The sequence below is a fragment of the Gracilinanus agilis genome, chromosome 5, assembly GCF_016433145.1.
Source record: "Gracilinanus agilis isolate LMUSP501 chromosome 5, AgileGrace, whole genome shotgun sequence".
Taxonomy (NCBI): Eukaryota; Metazoa; Chordata; class Mammalia; order Didelphimorphia; family Didelphidae; genus Gracilinanus; species Gracilinanus agilis.
The window spans coordinates 39,925,040-39,949,128 of record NC_058134.1 but is presented as its reverse complement, the minus strand read 5'-3'; the positions used below and the strand labels follow the sequence as shown (position 1 = coordinate 39,949,128).

Sequence of the window (24,089 nt, the reverse complement as noted above, 5' to 3'; positions counted from 1 at the left end):
GCCAGGGCTCATCCCAGAGTAGTGGCTCTTGGTGGTAGCTTTGACCATTATCTCCCTCTTCCTGATTAAAGACATGTTCTATTATTTTCAGGTTGACTCCTGGTTTAGAGTCAGAAGATCTGAGTTTCAGTCCCCTCTCTGGTACTTACTTGTCACTGTTTAACTTTGGGGAAGTCACCCAATTAATTCCTCTAAGCCTCAGTTTCTTTAATCTGTAAACAATGAAGGGGGGGGACTAACTCTACTGCCTTCTTAAGAATGTTGCCGTGGGAATCAAATGAGATCATGTAGGCAAAGTACTCTATAGGATTAAGAGGCCACAGATCTTCTAAATGGAAACGATTATTATTAGATATGGGTGTCATTCAGTCGTTTCAGTCGTGTCTGATTCTTCATGACCCCATTTGGGGTTTTCTAGGCAAAGATGCTGGGGTGGTTTGCCATTTCCTTCTCCGGGTCATTTTATAGATGAGGAAACTGAGGCAGAATTAAGGGACTTGCTCAGGGTCACACAGCTATTCAGTGTCTGAGGCCAGATTTGAACCCAGGAAGAGGAATCTTAACTCTAGGCTCAGTGTCCCATCCACTGTACCACTTAATTGCCCATCAGAATTGAAATTTTATTTTTAAAATGGCACCATTTTGGTAATCAGGAGTAGAAGGAGTAGCTGGTCTACACATCTCTTACCTCACCCCATGTTTGAGAAACACTGCTTTAGAGGATGTTTCCTCTTTTCCCCTCAGTATAAATCAATCCCCGAGTACTACCTAATTAAGTGATTACTCTCTGCCAGCACTGGACTATATACACGCCTTGTGGCAGATGAGATGAGCAAAGCAAGGGGTCTACAGATCCATCAGAACACCAGCCACTTCATTAAGTGGGAGAGCCTGAATAAACAGTATGTTGCACTCCGAGTTGCTATTTTTAAATATGTGTGGATGCTGTTGTGATTAATACAATGCAAATTCATTTAAAATTATTAATGGATTCACAGGAGCATGTCACCATGCATTTTCCCAATCAATGGGTACTAATAATGTAGCTAGCTACAGGGAGAAGGAACACTGATTGGAGTCAGAGGTACTGGGTTCAAAGTCCACCTGTGGTCCTTTACTATTTGTGTGATTATTGGAAAATCATTTAACTTCCCTGGGTCTCAGTTTCCTCATCTGTAAAATAAGGGGCCTGAATTAGATGATTTCTGGGGACCCTTTCGGGTCTAGGTCTGTGATCCTATGAAGTTCTATGGAGGTCTCTGAAGTATTTTGATGTTAAAATGGGGTCTTTATCAGTCAATCAATAAGCAATGACTATAAATATTTTTTAAAGCTTTTTTTTCAACAGATAATTATTAGGCACTTACTGCATTCCATTGTGTTAAGCCCTGGTTATACAAAGAAAGGCAAAACAATACACAAAATTGTCCCTTCCTTCAAGGAGGGAGACAACATGTAAATAACTAGGCCAGTAGACAGCAAAGGCAGAAGTAGATGAAGGTAAGCTCAAAGAACATGACATGAGGAGATGGGAAAAGGCCTTTTACAGAAAGTGAGATTTGAGCTGAGCTAAAGAAAGTGAGAGGCAGCTAGGTGGCACAGGAACACTTATCTTCTGGCCTCAGTCACTTAACTAAGTGACCTTGAGCAAGTCACTTAACCCTGTTGGCCTCAGTTTCCTCATCTGTAAAACGAGCTGGAGAAGGAAATGACAGACCATTCCAGAATATTTCCCAAGAAAAGCTTAAATGGAATCATGAGGAATTGGACACCACTGACCATAACAAGAAACTAAGAGGTCAAAGCGTTCAGGCTTGGGAGGACAGGTCAAAGGCAGAAACAAGGGAGATGGGAGTGTTGGGTTTGAGGAAGCAGACCAGTGGGGCCAAGTATGGAGCAGGGACAGGAGAAAAAAGAAGCTGGTGATGCCCAGAATTCCAGGGTGAGGCGTGACCCTGTATTTTGCAGGAATTCCATGCTGCCATTTTCAATATTACAGTTATTCACTTAATCTTCATAGGAGCAACCAAGTCACAACTAGGTCCCAGTACAGAGCCGGCTCACCTTCTATGGGGGGATCCAGTGGTTGGTACCTTCAAGCAAAGTTAAAAATAGGCCAAGTAGATAATTAGTTTGCCATTGGCAATTCTTTAATGATAGCAGAAGCCAAGGAAATCTCTATAAAAACCTCAAACTGAGCTTCGGAAGCCCTACCAGCTTCCCACCCATGCCATCTTGGCTTTTGCTCCCATGTCAGAGAGAGCCTTTTAACTGGAAACACTTTCTTAGCCCCGGATTAGCCAAAAGGCAACAAAATGAAAACAGACATCAAGGTATGTAAGCACGAGCCCATTTCTGAGCAAGAACATTCACCAAAATAGAGGCTCACCTTGGTGCAGAATTCTGAACACAGAGCAGAGCAAGCAAAATCCTCTAAAAATAAGTGGTTGTCTGTCACCCAGCAGGGCTGCAGAGACACATGCAGGGCTCAAGCAGATCTAGGAATAAAGGTCTTCCCTTTTGACAAGTGCCTCCCTATTTCAGAAGTGACCGACAGCTCTGTTACTCAGCCTGATAACATAGTTGGCTATTTCTAAGAAGCCAACAGGCCATTTCACTGGAGGGATGGAGAGGACGTTGCTGACTGGTGCCCTGGGACAGGGCAGTGTAGTACGACAGGAAGGAGGCAACCCTCGGGAGTGAATCCTGCCTTGGACACTTACTGTGTGATAGAGGTCATATTACCTGACCTTTCTGAGCCTCGGTCTCCAAATCTGTAAAATGGTGATAATCACACCTGTAGTACTTGCCTCCTAGGATCAGGAGGCCCACATGAGAAACTACATATAAAACATTTTAAATGATTATAGCTTAGATCTGCACTAAGACTTCTGGACCACCCTGTACATGCTAACTGCTGCTATTATCACAGGAATATTATCACAGGAAGGTTGCTTCCTCCCCTACTCTCAAACCCACTCTTTCTTCTCATTTACTGTTATTTTTTTATAAGCTCCTTGAGAAGAGGGTCTTGGTTTTATCTAGAACAGAATCATAGACCAAGAGGGTCATCTAGGCCAACCGTCTCATTTTATGGTAAAGGCATAGTGGCCCTGAGAGGGTGAAGGGATTTGCCCAAGATCCCCAAAGTAATAAGTAGCAGGGGTAAAATTGAATTCAGGACCCGTAACTTCAAGGTTAGCATTTTTTTCTAGTGCACAATAGTTTTCTCTATAATTGATGAGATACTATACTATGAGAAAACCATTGATGAGTGCCTTTCTGGGTACCAGAAATGACCTCGTGAGGAGTCTTATCCTGGGTTCCTCTGCTTTGGTGGACTGGAGTCTTAAAAGAACCCATATTTGGGTGTATGATTTGGGGTTCTGGTTTTTTAAAAATTGCTCTACTGCAAAAATGAATAATGTAGAAATACGTATCAAGTGATAACACTTGAATAACCCAGTGGAGTTGCTTGTTGGTTCCAGGATGGGTGAGGGAAGAGGAGAGGGAAAGAAAATGAATCATGGAAACATGGAAACTATATTTTTTAAAAATAGAGCTAATCTCCCCCCGCCCCACCCCCATATTTACTCCATGATGTGCTGGACCTTTAGGAATATGACTCAATGGATCATGGATCCTTTTTATGACATACTTTTAATTTAGAGAAAAATAAATTCTAAGAGTTTTATGTAGTGTAGAAGCCCAGCAAAAGAGGGGATGGATTTTTAAAAAACTGGTTAAGCATCTTTATTTTCATGGAGGTAATTCTTCCTTATCTTCTTTTTGTGTTCTGGTTCTCCAAATAATTATATTCAAACAAATCAAAAGGTGTCTTCTGGTCCACACCAAAAAGTGCTAATATAGCCACTGGCTAGCACCTTGATGGGAAATGCTCTGTATTTGCAGAATTATTCCTGGATATCATTTGGGATTCTAGAAGCAACAGCATCCAGAGGTTGCCAATGACAATTCATTAGGAAGCCACAGAGCTCTTTACTTCCCACCATAAACTCCTTGTTCAGGTTCTTGATATCCAAGTGAATCTGTGAGTCTTTGGTTTGCTTCTCATCATTATTTGTAATCCAAGCCTCTGACACAGCCAGAATTTCAGCTAGATCTTTAGAGAAAACACACGATGACCTACCGGGATCCCAAATCCAGGAATTTGTAAATTGAACTTCTTACCCTGACCCACAAGCCTACTGGGCAGGTGGAAAATTTGCCACACCTGAACTACATTCCCAGAATCCTTTTAAGTTATGTCCTCATTTGATGTACAGGGGCTGTGGGGCTCCTTTTTTGGGAGCTTGTGCTTTGCTTTGATAAAGTGCTGCAGGTGTGAGTTTTTGGCTCTCTTTACTTTGCTCACTTTACTAAAAAAATCCTTTTCCTTTTCTTTCCCTCCTCTTTTTGTTTATTATCTATCTATCTATCTATCTATCTATCTATCTATCTATCTATCTATCTATCTATCTATCTATCTCTTTTAAAACACTAGGAGTATTTATTCATTTTTACTCCTACACTCCCCTTCTGACTTCACTCTTCCTACCCCATTAGACTGTAAGCTCTTTGAAGACAAGATCTACTGGTTAAAGTTCCATTGGGTAGCACTTTCTATACTTGCTTTTGTTGTTGCTTTGGTGGCAGGGAACAGATCTGTGATATCCTTAAGTGCTACATATGGAACTCCCAATGTGGAAACTTCTAATGTAGAGCAACAACTATTCTGTAACTCATAGTCTTAGAGCAGAAGTTCTTAACATGGGATCCATAAACTTGTTTGTTTTTTAAAAAAATTTATAGCAATAATTCAATAAATTTATTTCCTTTCTAATCCTCTGAATTTTATGCATTTAAGAACATCATTTTGAGAAGGGGTCCATTGGCTTCATTAGACTGCCAGAGGGGGTCCATGGCACACAAAAGGTTAAGAATACCTGCTGATGGAGTTGTCTGGGGATCAAGTAATGCAACAGGCACTTAATGTTTGTTGAACTGAATTTTCAGTGGCACCACTATTGATCCATGGTCAAAACCTTGATGGAATCTTTGACTCTTCTTTCCCTCTTTCCCCTCTTACTCTTCCAATAAGGTCTTGTCCATTTTCTCCCTCTAATCTCTCTTTCTCTCTTAAACCCTTACCCTCTGTTTTAGAATCCATACTAAGTATTGGTTCCAAAGCAGAAAAGCAGTAAGGGCTAGGCAATGGAGGTTAAGTGACTTGCCTAGGGTCATACAGCTAGAAAGTGTCTGAGGCCAAATTTGAACCTAACACCTTTGCTCTCTAGGCTTGGTTCTCTATCTCTTATATCCATCCTTCCTTCTCTATTTTTACTGCTCCCATCCCAGGACAGGTTTTAATTTTCCCCTATTTCAACTATTCCAATGGCTTTCTAACAAATTTACTGGCTTCGATTGCCGTCCTGCCCCACCCCCAATCTATCTTCCATAGTTCTGCCAGCCACATCTTGTACATGGACACATATTCATGACCGTGATCTCCTGATGACTCTTTATTGCCTGTCAAATCAAATTTTAACTCCTGGGCCTGGTATCCACAGCACCCCACCCTCATCTTTCCAGCTTAATTTTACTCTTCTCCTCTGTGTTCTTTGTGTTCCAGCCAAACTAAACCAGTGGCCAAGTCCTGATGAGCCACATTCAACACACTTACTCACGCCTTTATTCTTCTTTATTCTTCTCCCGGCTCCACTCCTTTTTCTCCACCATTTCCCAGCAGCTTTCTTCCCGGGAAGATCCCTCTGACCCTGACACTCCTTCTTGCTACTGGTGACTTCTTCTCAGAGTCTCCATATTGGACACATTCCCAGCCTAGCCATACTCACTCCTTTACTTCTCCCATTTCTGCTCCTGACCTTTCAGTCGTCTATCCCTTCCCCCCTCACTTTTAAGGTTCCTTTTATGGGTTGTTCTCACCTCTCCCCCTTGGACTGTAAGCTCCCTGAGGGCAGGGACTTTCTTTTTGGTTATATTTGTATTCTTAGAACTTAATGCGTGTCGACGTGCCCTACCAAGGGGCACTTCATCTCTAAGGAATGAACAGTCTGGGTATTATTCATGTAGGAGGCTCTAAGACAGATCAGACCCCAGCTTTCTGCTTTCTTTACTCCTCTGGTTCTGATGCATGCCTTGTGGAGGGGACTCTTAATCCTAGATCAGCAAAATCACCTATGATTACTCACAAATCGCCCCAATGCCAACATCTTAGAACTGATAATACTGGTTCCAAGGCAGAAGAGTGTTAAAGGCTAGGCAACCGGGGTTAAGTGACTTGCCCAGGGTTTCACAGCTAAGAAGTATCTGAGGCTAGATTTGAACTCAAGACCTTCTGGCTCTAGACCTGGCTCTCTGTCCACTTAGCTGTCCCCACCCATTCTTTAAATCCCATATCAAAATGCTACTTTATCCAGGAAGCTTCTTCTGTTCTGTCCCCCTCACCCCACCACGTCCCATGATGAGAATATACCTCTCATTGACTTACCATCTACCATCTATAGCTAACATTTCTATCTCATTCCAGGGTCACTAAGAGCTTTACCTCCATTAGCTTGCTTAATTCTCACAACTCAGTGAGGTGGGTGTTATTATTATCTCCATTACAGAGATGTGGAAACTGAAGTAATGTGTCATTCCCCTACAAAAATGTAGCCTCCATTTCTTCTCTAAACTGTGTATGAACCCCAGTACCTAGAACAGTGCTCTGAACATAGTAGGATCTTTGGATAAGTTTGTAGAATTTGCTAAAGAAAATCACATGACTTCAAAACCCAACTTGCACTTTAGTGGGAGCCTCTAATCCTCTATTATATGGAGCTATTTTTTCCAAACAATTTTGTTCCATAAAGGGAGACTTTTTAGATGTGCCTCTGATTTGATTCCTTCCACAGCTATTTTAGGAAGCTAAGGACTAAATCCCATCCCCCTGATAGTCCCCCTTCCCATGCTTCTTCCTAAGGAGTAGCAGATGGGAGTTGTATTTATGTAAACATGGGATGGACTACACTATCTCATTTGGATTGCTCAACCTTGATCAGCACTCATTTGGAACTCAAATGTTCTAAAGGGTTCTGGGGAATTCCTGTCTCATTCAGAAATAAAATTCATCTTAATGTGATGACTTGTTGCACTAAAACATGGAATGTATTTGGAGACTGACATGTGATGGATACATCTTTTTGGTTGAAGAAATACAGTAGTTGAAAATCAATACCAAATGTCTTTGCAACAAGAGTAACTAAGTATTGGCTTCGAGATACTTTCTTTCCTCTGGTTTTGGGACTAAGAACAGTTAAGAGAAGCTAAGAGTAGGTATGAGGTAGAGATCACTGGCAATACAGAGGACTCTGAGACCCTGATCTAATCAAGTTCACTTGTAGGCTTCGTGACTTATCATAGTTCATTGGTGGATCATTTGTAGTTGGTTCCAGTGGGTCTTTTCCAGTTTATGTGTTCACCCCATCCTGATGTGGATATCTCTGTCATTTCATTAAGAGCCAAGAGAAAGTGGCTGCTGATTGTAAAAGAGAGCCTTGACTTCCCTACAAGTCTAAGCTTCAACATTATGGAATGGTTTCTAATCATTAAGTACTAGAATGAAATTCAGTACTATTCAGGTCATGGCCAGTTGCCATTTCACCACTTTTTTTTTTTAAAAGAGAGAGTTATGGAGCCAGAAGTTGCCCTTGAAAGATCATTTAATTGTTGTTTTTGTTATGAAGATGCTTAAATTCCCCTTAAATTCCTAAGGATCCTGAATCCTTAAATTTCCTGCCTTCTTACTTTAATAGAATCTCTCTTCAGTATTTTAGCTTTCCAGAGTATCAGAGATTGAGACCTGGAAGGAACCTTACTTAGAAGTAATCTAGTTCATCCCTCTTTCCCCACCTGCTCATTTTACAGACGAGGAAACTGAAGCCCACGCAGGCTTAGTGACAAAAAAGATCACTCATGTAGAAGGTACCGGTCAGGATTTGAATTTGGGTTCCTCTGATTCCAAATCCAGAATTCTTCTCACTGAATTATGTGGCCTCCTTGAAATCTTAGAGCAGGAAGGGTTCTAGAGATAGTCTACTTTGACCATAAGCTTATGTCCCACAAGGATCTTCAAAAAAAAAGGCTGTTTTTTTTTTTCTGGGTTGTTTTTTTTTCAGTTCATTTTGGGGGATTTAGGATCAACAAAAGCCTCTTGTATTAAGGATGTAACCTCAAATTATTTTTTCCTAATAATAAAATATTCTTAGGTTCAAAGATCACTGTGACTACAGTTATGAAATTAAAAGAACACTTGCTCCTTAGAAGGAAAGCTATAAAAAAATCTGGACAGCATACTAAAAAAACAGAAACAGAACCTTAACAACAAAGGTCTAGATAGTTAAAACTCTGGTTTTCCAGGGGAAAAATATGGTCCTAAGAGTTGGACTATGAGGAAAGCTGAGTGCCACAGAATCGGCGCTTTTGAATTGTGGTCCTGGAGAAGACTTTTGAAGGTTCGTTGGACAACAAGGAGATCAAATCAGTCAATACTTAAAGAAATTGATTCAGACTGTTCACTGGAAGAACAAATACTGAGCTGCAACTTAAATACTTTGGCCACATAATGAGAAGATAGGGCTCACTGACAGATCCTGATGTTGGGAAAGACTAAAGGCAAAAGGAGAAGCAGAGGGCAGAGGATGAAATGGGTAGATAGTGGCATGGAAATCATGCACATGAATGGAGATAGATTTTGAGAGATAGTGGAGAATTGAAGAGCCTGAGGAGCTATGATCTATTGGGTCACAAAGTGTCAGTTACAACTGAACAATAATGACAACAACAACAACAAAAAACAAGAAAGAGAAAAGGGGAACAGCCAACATGGTTCTGAAGACCTGAAGAACTGGAGCCTCTATTGTGAACACTTAGGAGTTTTGTTATGCCCAGGCTGGTCACTTAACTGTTGGGGAAAGAAAGCTTTTCCTTAGCATCTGAATTCTTGAGTCAAAGCACTTTATACACTGAACAAGTTACTATAAAATGAACTGGCTAGATGGGCTGATCTCTAAAGTGCTACACCTTTGATTTGATTTTGTCTCTAAGTTCTGGCATTTACCAGCTGTGTAATTTCAGGCAAGTCTCTATTTCCTTATGGAGGTCAAAACTGTTCAACCTCTTATCTACACAGAGAAAATCTGATGCCATTCTCTCCCTCCTTTAGATTGTGAACCTTTTGGGGGCAGGGGCTGCCTTTTGCCTTTCTTTGCATCTCTAGCACTTGGTTTTGGGCCTGGCACACAGTAGAAGCTTAATAAATGTTGAATGCCTAACACAGGGTAATGGGAAGAAAAATGCTGGCTAAATTGTAAAGCACTTTTATAATGTGGGTCGTTCGAATAGTAATAAAATAAGAGAAAGCAAATAATTGATGCATAATATACAATAATAAATAATAATTGATACTAAGTAAAATAAAAAAAAAAACAGAGACGGTATAATGCAGAAGAAAGAGACAGACTAGAGGAATCCGAGGGGTTGAATCCCACCTCAACCATCGCCTCCACTTGGTGTTTTGAAGCATGAATGAATATACGAAAATGCACTTGTTAAGGGACACAAATACAGAAATGAGACCATTCCTGCCCTCGAGAAGCTTCTGCTTTAAGATGGAGGAAGACAATATGCACAGAGGGAGGAGGGAATTCTGATCTGAGATGTGTTACTTCTTTTTTTCTGACCTTTGATTTAATTTGAAAAATTAGTCTTCATTTAGATCAGTGGTTTCCAAACTTTTTTGGCCTACCATCCCCTTTCCAGAAAAAAATATTACTTGGAGTCCCTGGAAATGAATTTTTAAAAAATTTTAATAGCAATTAATAGGAAAGATAAATGCACCTGTGGCCATCACTGCTTCCCTGGATCACTGCAGAACCCACCAGGGGGCAGTGGCGCCCACTTTGGGAATCACTGCTCTAGATGATCTCTAGGGCCTCTTCTAGTGACATAAAAATCAGTCATCATATAAGTGGGAAAACTAAGACCTTGAGAGGAGGAAATGATTTGCTTGAGCTGCCTAGGAAATAAGGAATTTTCTCCGTGTAGAAGAGGTAGTTAGCCACCGGTCACATAGCCAGAGTGTGTCAGAGGTAGAATTTGAATTCAGGTCTTCCAAGCTTTGAGACCTGCTCCCTATCCCCTATGCCATGTTACTTCTCAATGAAAAGACTTTTAAAAAGTTGAGGGGGGCGTCCATTTAGGTGGCTCAGTAGAGATGGGCATTCAAATCTGGCCTCAGATACTTCCTAGCTCTGTGACTCTGGGCAAGCCACTTAACCCTAAGTTACCTCGCCCCTACTTCTCTTCTGCCTTGGAATGGATATTTAGCATTGATTCTGGGACAGCAGATAAGGGGTTAAAAAAAGGCAGGTGGAGGGGAGCGGGGGAAAGGGGGCAGTTTATACCAGTGACATCTTTTGTTCATAAGGAAGACTTTCTGTATATCTTAAGTTTCTGACACTTCTTAGCAGTACTAAGCAAGAAGAAAACATTGCTTTGGAGGCATGGAGATCTGTCCCACCGATTTCTTACTGTGTGCAAGAACATGTTAGGGAAACGACGCTTCCCCTTACCGCAAAGGCACGCTTGACGGCAGGCACGTTGTTAAAAGCAATCACGACTGGAATGACATCCAGAGCATTGAACTCCATGGTAGCAGTAACAATGGAGGATGCATCGGTGGACTGGCCATCACTGAAAATTGTGGCAATCCTCCTTGTATTGACCCCTGGGAGGGTTCTCTTGAAGACATTCCTGGCCACAAACCTCATTGTCTTGCCAATCTCCCGGTCCCCTGAGGATGTCTCAAAACGGAGAGCTTTAATCGCGCTGAGCAGCTGGCTCTTGCTATGGGAGTCGGACAGACGGAGGAGATGCCGGGTGTTGGAATTATAGGAGACAACAGCAACTCTTGCTCCCACTGGGCAGTTGTTTTCCCTGATCTTGAGGTCATCCACAATTGAAATAGTCATCTCCTTCATTCGCTCAAATGCCTCCTCTGTGACCTCTCTGGATAGATCCAAAGCAAATACTAATTCAGTTGGATGAACAGGACATTGTGGCTTTCCTAAAAGATAAGGGGGGAAAAATATGTCCATAACTCAGAGAATGTTAAGGTCTTAGAATTTAAAGTCATAATAGACCTTGGAAAGCATTTAGTTTAACTGTCTTATTTTATAGTTGAGGAAAACTTGAGTGGGAAGAAGGGAAATGATTTACTTGCTTAAAGAAATATGGGGAGTAAGAAACAGAGTATGGATTTGAACCCACATCCCATGACTCAAAAATCCAGTGATTTTTCCACTTTATCATATTGTTCTTTATGGGTTTTTTTTATTAATAATGAACTGAGGCATAGAGAAGGAAAAAAATGATTTTTCTTATATCACATAGCTGGAATTACTGGACCTGAACCAATCAGTTTTAATGCATCTTGTAAGAGGTGGGGTGGCGGGAGGGCAACATAGCATATTGGATAAAGCTCTAGATGGGGAATGAGGGAAAGTCTTTGGTTCAAATTTCATCTCTGACCCTTGCCTGCTATGGGACTATGGGGAAGTCATTTGTTTGCTAGAGCCTTAGTTTCTTCATCTGTAAAATGGGAATAATGATCACTTCTTCACAGGAAGAGATACCCATGAGATAATGTATGTAAATGGCAAACTTTTAAGGGGTATATATAAATATAGGTTATTATTAGGGTCTGGGAAGAAAAGGCATGAAGCAGAAGGAGTTGGAAAGGATCTTAGAGATCCTCAAATCCAATTCTCTCATTTTTTTACATAAAAAGACACAGAGGTCCATAAAAGTAAAATTTTTTGTCCAAGGTCATAAAGTTTGAGGTCAGCTAATTTTGTGTTGACACAACTTTGTTGTGCTAAAATGGAAGTGAAAATGTATATGATACGAAGTCCTCAGAAGAACACCTTTGATGATGGCTCTTTGATGGTGGAGGTGACCACCATGCTGTTCCTAGAGGATCTCTCAATAGTGGAGGCTAATGGCTGGCAGAGCCTACTGAGCTGGGAGGGCTTCAAATATACACTAGGTCTGGGGGTACTTTATTTGTGGATCTGCAACTCTAAGAGAGGAGAGATCATTACTGGACAGTTGTCCACTAGGAGATGAATTTTTGGTTCCAAAACCCAGGAAGGCATTGAGAGAGGGCATAAAAGGGCTGGGATCTCTATAAGGGAAAGGCATGCCATTGACTGACCAAATCATGGATCATTGGCACGCTGACATATGAATGATCACAAAAACTTTTATATAATTTTTAAAATCAGTGGAAACATCTTATTTTGCTTTCAGTGGAGTGATACAAGGACATGATGTTGCAGAATTAGCATCACTGAAACCTCAATTCATTAAACTGTAGTTTCAGGTCATTTAATGAAACAATAACAAGGGGTGACAGACAGAAAGCCCATGTCCTGAATGGGTACCCAACAAAAGCAAGAGAGCTAGAGGAAGGCACCCAGAACTTTAGACAGATCCCTCCTCTGAAGGATTATGGAGGCAAGAAGCAAAAGACTTTCAGACTTTCTGGATCTCCCCTAATAGCTAGTGCCTTCCTTCCCAAACTATCTTTATTTAATATCACTGCATATAATATATTTGCAATTATGCTATATACCTTTTTACATGAACTTATCTTTCCCATTATAATAATATTAATAATTAGTTAGCATTTACCTAGTACTTTAAAGCTTGCAAAGCATTTTACAATATCCTCTCATTTGATCTTTACAACAATCCTGGAAGAGAGGTGTTATTATTATCTCCATTTTGCAGATGAAGAAACTGAGGCAAGCAGTGGTGGAGTGAATTGCCCAGGTTCAAACAGTCAGTTTCTGAGGCCAAATCTGAATTTTGATCATCTTGACTCTGCAATATGGTGCCATCTAGATGCTGCATAGTGTAAACTTACATCGCCTAATGGTTGTTTCATTCTTTATATTTATATCCCTAGTTTTTGGACACAGAGCAGGTATTTAATAAATACATGTTGATAGCTCTGTGAGGAGAGCCTTGAGCATCCCGGGACCTGGTTTTTCAATTATCTAGCTCTGTTCAGATTAATAACTTGTTTCTGGTGCCTGTGTGTTCTCTCTATACTGAAAGGGAATCATTTACTAGCAGGATATATGACCTTGGTTAGGTTATTTCTCTTTGCTGGGCCTCATTTTCTCATCAAGAAAAGAAGGGGGTCTGACTAAATTGCTTCTAAAGTCTCTTACAGTTCTAAAATCCTATAAGCACCTGTTATTTGAAGATTGTTGTTTAGTTGTCATGTCTGACACTTAGTGACCCCATTTGGGGTTTTCTTGGCAATGATCCTAGAGTGGTTTGCCATTTCCTTCTCCAGTTCATTTTACAGAGGAGGAAACTGAGTCAGATGGGTTTAAATTGACTTGCCCAGGATCCCACAGCTAATAAGTGTCTAAGAATTTAACCAACTTATTTATCTAAACTGTTCCCAAAATTGATCTTATTCTTATTTCAGTCTGTGGGCCACTAGTAATTGATCAAGCAAGAATATCTTGCTGTTGGTTGAAGCCTGTTTAGCATCACTTTAGCGATGAGAGATATTTCCCAGAATGCATCAGTCCTGATGGCATTGACAGTTCTGTGAAGGCTTGGAGAGAAAGAGGCTAAAAGGGAAGCAAGTGAAGGAAGGAATTCAGAGTTTGTCTTCTTGGTGTTACTTGGACCTTTTCCAGAGTTGGGCATTTAGCTGGGCTTTGGACTTGTATTCCTTTGATCAGCTATGTGGTATGGTGGATAGAGTGCCAGGCCTGTTGGCAAGAAGACTCATCTTCATGAGTTTAAATCTGGCCTCAAATATTAACTGCGTGACCCTGGGCAAATCACTTAACCCCATCTGCCTCAGTTTCCTCATATGTAAAATGAGCTGGAGAAGGAAGTGGCAATCCACTCCAGGATCTTTGCCAAGAAAACCCCAAATGGGGTCATGAGAAGCCAGATAACTGAAAACGACTGGAAAACAACAAGATCATTTCTACAAAAACCCGGATAGCTCTATCTATGGCTGCTCCTGTGTTTACAAACCTAGTTGATATGGAGCTGGACAAGACTGTGAACATTGCAGACTGTGCTGAATGAACCAGTTTGGTAAGATTCCCCAATTCCTCTTTGCAAACCTCTGTAGGGGGAATCAGAGGACCACAACTCTAGAGGCGTGACTATGTGACAAAGAGTTTGATTCTGAAAATGGGACCAAAATGGAAGATGGACTCTAAACTCCAGACCAGGCTTGCTTCTTTTCCAACCTCGTTCTCCCAGAAGACTTTGGAGAACCATCCCCAGTACCCGAGTTCCCCAACTTTAATGCTCGTGTATTCTGGGGAAGCATTGCTCATCTCCTGTAGCAATGCTGGCTCAGGCAGGGTTCCATGTGATTGCTCTTAGAAACAAAAGCAGCATCAGCCAGCCATCCTAAATCATCATGCAGATGTACAACAACATTTCAATATCTTCCTCTAATTACAATGAATAGTAATGGAGTACTCACCCTGCCAGCCAGCTGGAAAAGAAAAACAAGGAGAGAAGAATAGAAGATTAAACCATAAAGTCATGGCAGTTGAGATCTGATCCTGTGAGCATTTCCAGGTGAATTCTGCACATTTTGGCAGATGGATCATTTTTGGCACCCAGCTTTGGAGAATTAGTCAATGGAACCTAGTATATTCTGTTAACCATAATGTTCCAAGGGGGATGACAAAGGAAGTCAAGGGTTTGTGCGTGGTAGTTGGGTCACAGGCAAGCTAACCTGACACTACAAAGAGTCTTCATATGGTGAAGGGAAAAGAGATGTACCAGAGTGGATACTGATCTGGGCAGCAAAATGGCCTCATGAACACTACTAGATGTCCCTTCAACTTTCAATGAATAATAATAATGATGATAGTAACACTTTATACATGACAAGCATTTATATTGTGTCTTAAGTTTTCCAAAAGGCTTTACAGACATTCTCTAATTTTGTCCTCAAAACAATTCTGGGAGGTAAGGCTATTATTATTCCCAACTTGCAAACAAGGAAACCGAGGCAGTGATCCGGTGACTTCCATGAGGTCACATAAGTAATGTCTGAGGTGAGATTTCAGCTCAGGTCTTCCTGACCCCACACTCTCAGTATTCTATCTACTGTGCCATCTGGTTGCCTCTTAATTCAATTAAATCAGCCCTCTTGGGGGCTACTTTCCAAAGGAGCTTTTTTTTTTTGTCCCACCCCACCATCTTGAAATTTATTCTCTCTCTCTTTCTCCCTCTCCCTCCACACATATATATATATATATATATACACACACTTATACATATATGTATATATACAATAAATATAAATAATATATAATATAAAGAAATAAAATATATACATACACATACATACATAGGTGTGTGTGTGTATTTAAAATTCTATCTATATTTTACACACACTGCTTTCCCCTAGGAGAATATAAGTTTCTTAAGGGCAGGAATAGTTTCATTTCCTTCTTGTCTTTGTATCTCAAGTACCCAGAACACTGCCTGGAACATAGAAGGCACTCAGGAAATGTTTATACACCTTCATTGGAGAGCCAAAGGAGCTTCCACCTCTCAATGCCACCAAGTGCCTTCCCTTACTTACCTAATATGTAAAGATCNATTCTCTCTCTCTTTCTCCCTCTCCCTCCACACATATATATATATATATATACACACACTTATACATATATGTATATATACAATAAATATAAATAATATATAATATAAAGAAATAAAATATATACATACACATACATACATAGGTGTGTGTGTGTATTTAAAATTCTATCTATATTTTACACACACTGCTTTCCCCTAGGAGAATATAAGTTTCTTAAGGGCAGGAATAGTTTCATTTCCTTCTTGTCTTTGTATCTCAAGTACCCAGAACACTGCCTGGAACATAGAAGGCACTCAGGAAATGTTTATACACCTTCATTGGAGAGCCAAAGGAGCTTCCACCTCTCAATGCCACCAAGTGCCTTCCCTTACTTACCTAATATGTAAAGATCTCACCCTTCAGTCCCACTCTCTCTCATTTCCTAGTTTTTTCGCTAGTCTTGCCATGGCTTAGGAAAGAAATGCTACTTTATTGGAGCCGCCGCACACTCGTCATGAAGACAAACTGGGTAGCAAACAAACTACATTGTCAAGATCCATTTTGCATTCAGAGCTTTAGAAGTGCATCTCGAGACCAAGACAATCTAAGGGAATAAGCTTTAATTTGTTTATTTGTTTTTCCCTAAGAGAACTCAAGAGAAAGTCCATCTTTTCCTCTAAGTTGTATTTATTCTGAATGACAGTCTACTCTACCGTTTGATAGAGCATGTAAGCATTCAAGTCTTGAGGGCCCATTTATGTAGAAGTCCCTTGAAGTTGTAAAGGCACTTGAAGATAGGAGGGGAAAAGAGTACATCATTCAAAATGGCATTTTTCTTTAGTCTTCCAGTTAAAATCCTGTTACTATTTTCAAACCTTGGGAGAGGGAGAAGGGACCATCTGGAATAAATATCATAACTGGAAGGAGTCTGAAAGTACCTGCAAATCAATTTCTAAAGAAATGTAAATAGATCACTTTGTAAAAAGCTCCTCACGTCCGAACACTCAGTCAGGGGTCAGGGTATCCTTTCAGCTCGGCATTTTCAGCTCACCCATCTTCTAGCCCGTCATTGCCAATTGCGGTCAGCTCTTTTAGTTTTTCATTGTGAATGTGACTTGCCATTGACCGAATTAATTATAGTTTCGAAGGTTGCTGGAAAGATTGAGACTGTGCCTAGAGGTTCGTTAGACAGAAGGTACCAGACACAGCCTTGATACTTAGCACATGAGGTCAACACAGACCACAAGTTGGCTGTCCAACAATAATTTTTCCCAGTTCCAGGCTAGCCCAATGATTAAACTAGCTAGTATAGAATCTGCTGAGTGTCTACTATAAATACTGGCAGTTGGTAGATCATTTCAAAGAGGGTACTCACGGCTGTGGTCCCGTACAAACTGAATGATGTCACAGGTCTGTATTTCAAAAACAGAATAGGAAGAATTAACAAAAAGACCACAAGGTCCAGAAGTTTGTGATTCTAAAAGGACTTCATTGGATTCTGGAAGTACGTACTGAAAAGGAGGTCCATCCCTTTGCTCCTTTTGGACCCTGGGAAAAAAAATATCTCAGTAAGTAAAATGAGCATCATTACCAACAAAAAGTCCAAAGGAAATGGTAAACCACTTCGGTATCTTTACCAAGAAAAACCCAAAGGGAGTCAGGAAGAGTCAGATGCGACTGAAAAACAATTGAACAACAACAAATAAAATAGGTTGGGCTGACTTAGGGGGTGGTGAGTTCTCCATCACTAAAGTTCTTCAAAAAGAAGCTATATGGCCACTTTTTTGGGACATCATAGGTGGGATGCCTGCACCAAGTACAAGTTAGAGTAGATGAGGTTCTATACAACTCCTGAGACTCTATCCCTGATAGAGGGAAAAGGAACAATGGTTTATTTGAAATTTAGGAGTTCTCAATCCCTAAGACTTGGGTGCCTTTCTTCATAATTTCTGACCTTAGTTTGGTTGTAAGAGGAAATGAGTTCAAATTCTGTCTCTGCTGCTTACCACCTGTTTCACTTAGATTGATTAAGTGATTCATTCTGAGCCTCAGTTTATTCAGCTGCAAAATAAGGGGGTTGGACTAGATGGCCTCAGAGAACCCTTTTAACTTGAAGTCCACAATTCCATGATTTTTAAATAAAATAAAACGTAAAAGTCTTGAACAATTAAGCTATCCTTTCCTTAAATAATATGAAAAAACATTCTCACACCTTTCGTCTAACACTGGGTACCCCAGAGGCTATGTACTACTTGGTGGAATGCATTGCCGTGTGGCATGGAGAAGGGTCAGAACGTGGATGCTACACTTAGTGTCCACTGAACTGCCCAGCCCTGGGACAAGAGAAGAGGCAGGAATTGTCAATGAGTCCCAAGTGGGAGGCTGAACCAGATGGCCAGTCATAGGTCCTGACTCATAGCCTGGAGAAGGATGGGGCCACAAAGCAGCACCTATTCCCATGCAAAGCTCTGGACGTGCTAACCCCATGACCTGAGCAGCAGCTGCAGCTACGAGTAGACTTTTATCACTTGCCACCGTTGGACCAATAATGATGTTGATGACGATGATGGTGACACTGATTAGCTTAACTAAACAAAGGAGTCTGATTCAAAATTGAACATCTGGAAAGGTAATTAAAAGAAGCTGGCATAGATCAGTGCACATCTGTCAGGCTTAGGGGGAGGAGGAAAAAGGGGAAAGTCATTCTCACTAGCTTTGTTAGATAGCCTGAGGTCACTGAAATCACTCTACTTGGGTTACATGAAGGAAAACATCCATGGTCAGAATCCGATGGATTTCTACCCAGACTCCTGAAGGGGAAAAAAATAAATTCCTCAAATAGTCAATCTTATTTTTCTTCTCTCACTCATAAAGGAATGGACATTAACTGAGTGTCGATGATTCTGGCAGAAGACTGGACAAGAACAGAAGAGATATTTATCAAATTTCAAAAGAATCCAAAAACTTTCTTTTAGTCTTTTAGTTTTGAATCCCTCCCTCAAAACTGATCATAGTTAGGTTGCAAAAGTCAGTCAAATGTAAAGATTTCCTCCTTTCCTTGCCAACACACAGGGATGGGGGAATTCGGGAACACTATCACGGCCGGCCAGCAAGAGCCAGTGAGTAGAAGAACACGCCTGGCCTGATTTACAAAGGAGTTGGTTAGTATTAACTTTTCACAGATTAAAAACAATTATGTCAGAATATCTGTCGGTGTCAACTTACCTTCTGACCTGGAGGTCCTTGGGATCCGGGAGATCCTGGTTCTCCAGGGGGTCCTGCAGGGCTCTAGAAGCATTAAATGAAATAAAGAGGATCAAGCTCATTCCTCCCTCCTTTGGCATTCAGGTACAAAATACTTTTATCCCATGTAATATGATGGAAAGAGCATGGGATTATAAATCAGAGACTTAAATTGCTGGCTCTTCTCCTAATTTGTTTTATCTTCTTCAGAACTTTTGGGGTAGAAATACCTACTTACTACGCAAGAATTTTCCAAGGTTCGAGTCAGATATTAGAGGTGAAAATGTCTTTGGGAGAGAGGAGAGCCAGACTCATGAACTCATTGTTGGGTAAAGAGCTCTCAGTAAGGAGATACTTTCTATCAGGGTAATTTCTCTACATTGTATATCTTTAAGAATAGTCTGGGGCTCTGAGGTTCAATGACTTGTCCAGAGTTGCTTAGTCAACATATATCAGAGACAGAACTTGAACTTGGGTCTTACTGATTCCAAGAGTGGCCCTCTATCCATTGGTAACTATCTGTGTGACCTTGGGCAGGTCACTTAATCCTGTTTTAGTTTCAAATGAGATGGAGAAGGAAATGGCAAACCAGTCCAGGATCTTTGTAAGAAAACCTCAAATGGGCTTTTCCTCCCCTTTTTCTTTCCATTTTTCACAGAGTCAGACACAATTGAAACAACTGAGCATGCTGCTTCTTATAGCTATGTTTTTTAACTTATCGATGAAGGAGTTTCTGTTTTTTTTGTTTTACATTTGCTCAATGCTTGTATTAAAAGGGGCTTCTATTTTTATCCTGAGGACCTCCTCTTACCATAAATAAACTATGTTAAAAATCTGTCTACGAGAAAAAGTGGGGGGCAGATTAAAAACAAGAAAATACATACTACAGTCTGCTACAGAAACAAAAGATCTATTTGTGATGGAGGAGCGCTGGTATTCACCATGGGATCGACTCTCTGTAGAACATGATAAATAATGTCATGGAGCATTTAGAGGAATTTACGGTGGCAGAATGTCCTTCTATAAACTAGAGATACGACCAAGCAAAACAATAACCTTAACAGTGAGCACCTAAAAAGCACTTTACACATACTAATTCACTGAATTTGCACAACCCTGGGAAGCAGAAAATAACAACAACAATGGAGATAATAATAGAAATAAGCATTTATAGAGTGCTTTAAGATTTACAAAGCACTTTTACATATATCATTGAATCTTACCCTTATGACAGGTGCTGTTATTATTCCCATTTTACAGATAGGGAAACTGAACTCAAGAAAAGTTAAGTGACTTGCCTGCCCAGGGCCACAAAGTCAAGAAAAATGTCTGACGTAGAATTTGAACTTGGGTCTTCCTGATTTCAAGTTCAGGAGTCTATCCATTGCACCGCCTGCACAACAGGAGCAGTACACGCCACATTCTCCCTCCATCTTCAATTTAAGTATAATGAGATTTAAAATCATCTCCACAGGGGAAAACTAGATGGATCGGTGGGTAGAGAACTAAGCCTGGAGATGGGAGGTGTTGGGTTCAAGTCTGGCCTTGAATTCTTTCTAGTTATGGGCAAGTCATTTAACCTCTGTTGTCTTACTTCTCTCTTCTGCTTTGGAACCAATATTTAGTATTGATTCTTTGATGGATGGTGAGGGTTTAAAAAAGAAAATAAAACTCTGAGTAAATGCCAGTAAGCATCTAATCAGATGGTTGAGGTGAAAATGCTTTGAAAAGACAAATACTGGATTTCTGTTAAAACTTGGAGGGTTGATATCTCTCTTCCCAGCTCAAAAAGCTTCATGAACCTTGTAACAGGTATACCAATAGTCAAATAGAGTATGATCTTTACATGTTTAAACTTTTATTTTTTATTTTATTTAAACTTTTACCTTCCATCTTAGAATCAATACTGTGTACTGGTTCCAAGGCAGAAAAGTAGTAAAGGATAGGCAGGCAGGGTTAGGTGACTTGCCCAGGGGCACCCAACTAGGAAGTGTCTGAATCCAGATTTGAATCCAGGACCTCCCGTCTCTAGGCCTGGCTCTCCATCCACTGAGTCACCTAGCTGCCTCCTAACTTTTATTTTTTTAAGAAAAGCATGGGATGTTGTGATGACCAAAGTTCCACACAGATATCTCTGTGGATATCTACTCATACTTATGAAGCCCTAGAGGCAAGGAAATAATAAAGAATATTGTGATAATATAGATTATGTCACATAATTGATAATAAACAATAATGATAAAAATTAATTCTACTTCTCTTTCATAAAAAATATATGTAAGAGCCTGAGTAGAATGATGCAAGAACTTAGTTTGGTAATAACAAGAGATGGAAGGATTTCTCAGAACATGAAGTAGCTTCACCAGAATCTTCCAGTGGGAGTTGCTGGTCTCCCCTCTAGAGACCTCGTATTCCCACTGCCTGAGCACAATGTCTAAATCTGAAACTTCTTCCCAGAAAGTAGGAGTAGGGGCCTGGCAGGAGGATTGAGAAGATTACAATGAAGATAAATGCTTCCAAAAGGAAAAGGAAGACGCCGTAACTTAAAAACTTCAACCATTCCCCAAAGTTGGATGGAGAAGAACTTGTTCACTTGCCCCAACTTATTTTGGGTAAAAGAAACTAATTATCCCCCAAACTACTAAGGCTTTTAGAGAAGGCAGCTGGTTTTTATCATTTGTTTCCATTTTCAAAGGAAACTCCTTCATTAACACATCCAGGGCAGTGACCCAATGGTGGATCCTTGTGAATGACATCCAGGAGGATTTGAGAATCTTTCTTAATTGCTTTTCTAATCCCAGAACTTTTCCTGTTTTCTTGGGGACACTTTGTCAATGGAGAACTGTTCAAAAAGTTGTTTAAAAAAAAGAAAGAAAAGAATTATTGCTGGTAAGCAATTCTCACTTAAAGTGACTAATGCACATGTGAACAGTGTAGAACAAAAAACAATCTAGAATGAAAAACTCCTCCAAAAACCTAGTCTTTTATTTTGTAGGAAAAAAATTTGGGCAAAGGTAAGAGACATGTCTTCTGGCTTAGTGGTCAATCTGAAGCAATGTTCCAATCGCAAATTCCTGTCGGTTGATCCAGTTTGACTAATCTTTTCCATCAAGTTTCACTACCACGAGGAGAAAAGATTTAAAAATGTTCTGAATAAATTTTAACATTGAAATGTTCTTTTAATCCCCTTTATGAATTGTTGTCAATCCATTTTTGTTGTCGTTCAGTTGTTTCTGTTGTGATCAACTCTGTGACCCCATTTGGAGTTTTCTTGGCAAAGATCCTGGAGGGGTTTGCCATTTCCTTCTCCAGTTCATTTTATGGATGAGAACAAGGTTAAGTGATGTGCCCAGGGTTGTGCAGTTAGTAGGTTTCTGAGGCCAGATTTGAACTCAGAAACATGAGTTTCCTGATTCCAGGTCCAGTACTCTAGCCACTATATAGACCTAGCTGTCCCAGCCTTCTATTTACCATCTCTCTCTCTCTCTCTCTCTCTCTCTCACACACACACACACACACACACACACAGAGCCATTTTTCAGTTGTGTTCAACTCTTGGTGATCCTATTTGGGATTTTTTTGGTAGAGAACCTGGAGTGGCTTGCCATTTCCTTCTCCAGCTCATTTTACAGATGAGGAAACTGAGGCCAACAAGGTTAAGTGACTTGCCCAGGGTCACACGACTAGTGTCTAAGGCCAGATCTGAAATCAGGAACATAACTCCAGGCTTGGCACTCTATAGTGGTGCCTCATAGACAACCTAAATCCTGAAATTCATCAACATGTGGGAGGTATCCATCAATGGCAGCCTTGGAAGAGGCAAGGAGGTTGCCCATGGGATGGTGTCTGACATGAAGAAGACCTGTCTCCCAACTGGACAGACAGAGCACTGAGTTCTGTCAAGGCACAATGAGGATTTCTCTGAGACCCATAACAGAAAGGGATTTCCCATGCCAACCACCGGCTGCAAAACTCTCCGCTTCAGCCTTTGAACACAAATGACCTTTGGAGTTGTTTTCCTGGAAGATATTTTTTGGCAGAGCCTCAGCAGTGAATTGAAAGGGCTAAAGGGTAAAGACCTGCATGGAATACTAAGTCTGGTCCTGCCAATGAGAAGGGAGAAAATGAATCACCTCCTGAAGGTGCAATAACTCTTTTAGACAGTAAGTATCTATCGTGTAAATCACATCCTCCCACATCAGGCGGCCTAGAGTAGAGAGGACCGAAAGCCAACCCTGAAGACATAAGACCTGGATTCAAATTGTGCCCCTGACATCCACTGAAAGTGGTACTCGGGACAAGTCATTGAACCTTTTTGATATACTCTAAGCTAACTCTCCAGACAACAAATGACAGAGAAGGTGCCAGGCTGAGTTGGTAGAGGAAGCATCTCACCCAGCTCCACAACAATAAAATGAGGGTCCAGGTCCCATCCCTCTCCAATTCCAGGACCTGAAATCATGTCCTAGTTGCAAGGTCAACAAGGATTTTTTCAGCAATGATCAGTTCATCTCCTTCTCACTCATACTAAGCAGTTTCACATCTACTGGGGATATATTTGTTTCTTAGAAGTTACTTTATTGACTCACACATAGATTCCATAAATTCTTGAGGAAGAAAAAAAAAGACAGTCTGAGGGACCCATAAAATTTATTAGCAACCACTTTCCAAAGTGGCTGAGACAAGACAAAGAATCCAGAGTCTGGAAAGGAGAGCTTACCGTTCTCCCTCTATACCCCTTTGGCCCAACTTCTCCTGGACTGCCGGGATCACCAGCTTCCCCCTAAAAACAGCACAGTAAGCAAATGATTGAAACGGTCATTCTGTCTAAAGAATGGGCATCCTCTGAGCTGAAAAGGCTGATCTCTGTAATAATCCATTTCACTTTAACGGAAAACACAAAGCATTTGTTTGGCCAAATGCAGTGTTCCCAGAATATTTTGTCTGTTTCTTGGTACAAAAGCCCATTTCTATAAAGACCAAAAGCATAATTTGAAGAATATCAAGTCGGACTCTGAAAAGTCCCGGCTGCTCTCAAACTTTAAAGGGGCAAAAGAGCTTTAGAAGAGTTTGAAATTCTTCAGGATTCATCAAAATAAGAGATTCGCTTTTATGTTTCTTTTTACTTGCTCTCCTA

The 24,089-nt window shown here is 40.6% G+C and overlaps 1 protein-coding gene across 1 annotated transcript in view; it reads right to left on the bottom strand.

Annotated features, from left to right (window-relative positions):
* COL6A6 (collagen type VI alpha 6 chain) overlaps positions 1-24,089 on the bottom strand; it is a 119,069-nt gene that overhangs the window by 20,675 nt on the left and 74,305 nt on the right. The window contains exons 25-30 of the mRNA XM_044678894.1: positions 23,673-23,735; positions 18,935-18,997; positions 17,222-17,257; positions 17,085-17,121; positions 14,597-14,608; positions 10,635-11,128 (exon numbers count right to left, since the gene is read on the bottom strand). Of these exons, the coding sequence (XP_044534829.1) occupies positions 10,635-11,128; positions 14,597-14,608; positions 17,085-17,121; positions 17,222-17,257; positions 18,935-18,997; positions 23,673-23,735 (705 nt within the window). The remainder of the gene's footprint in view (positions 1-10,634; positions 11,129-14,596; positions 14,609-17,084; positions 17,122-17,221; positions 17,258-18,934; positions 18,998-23,672; positions 23,736-24,089) is intronic.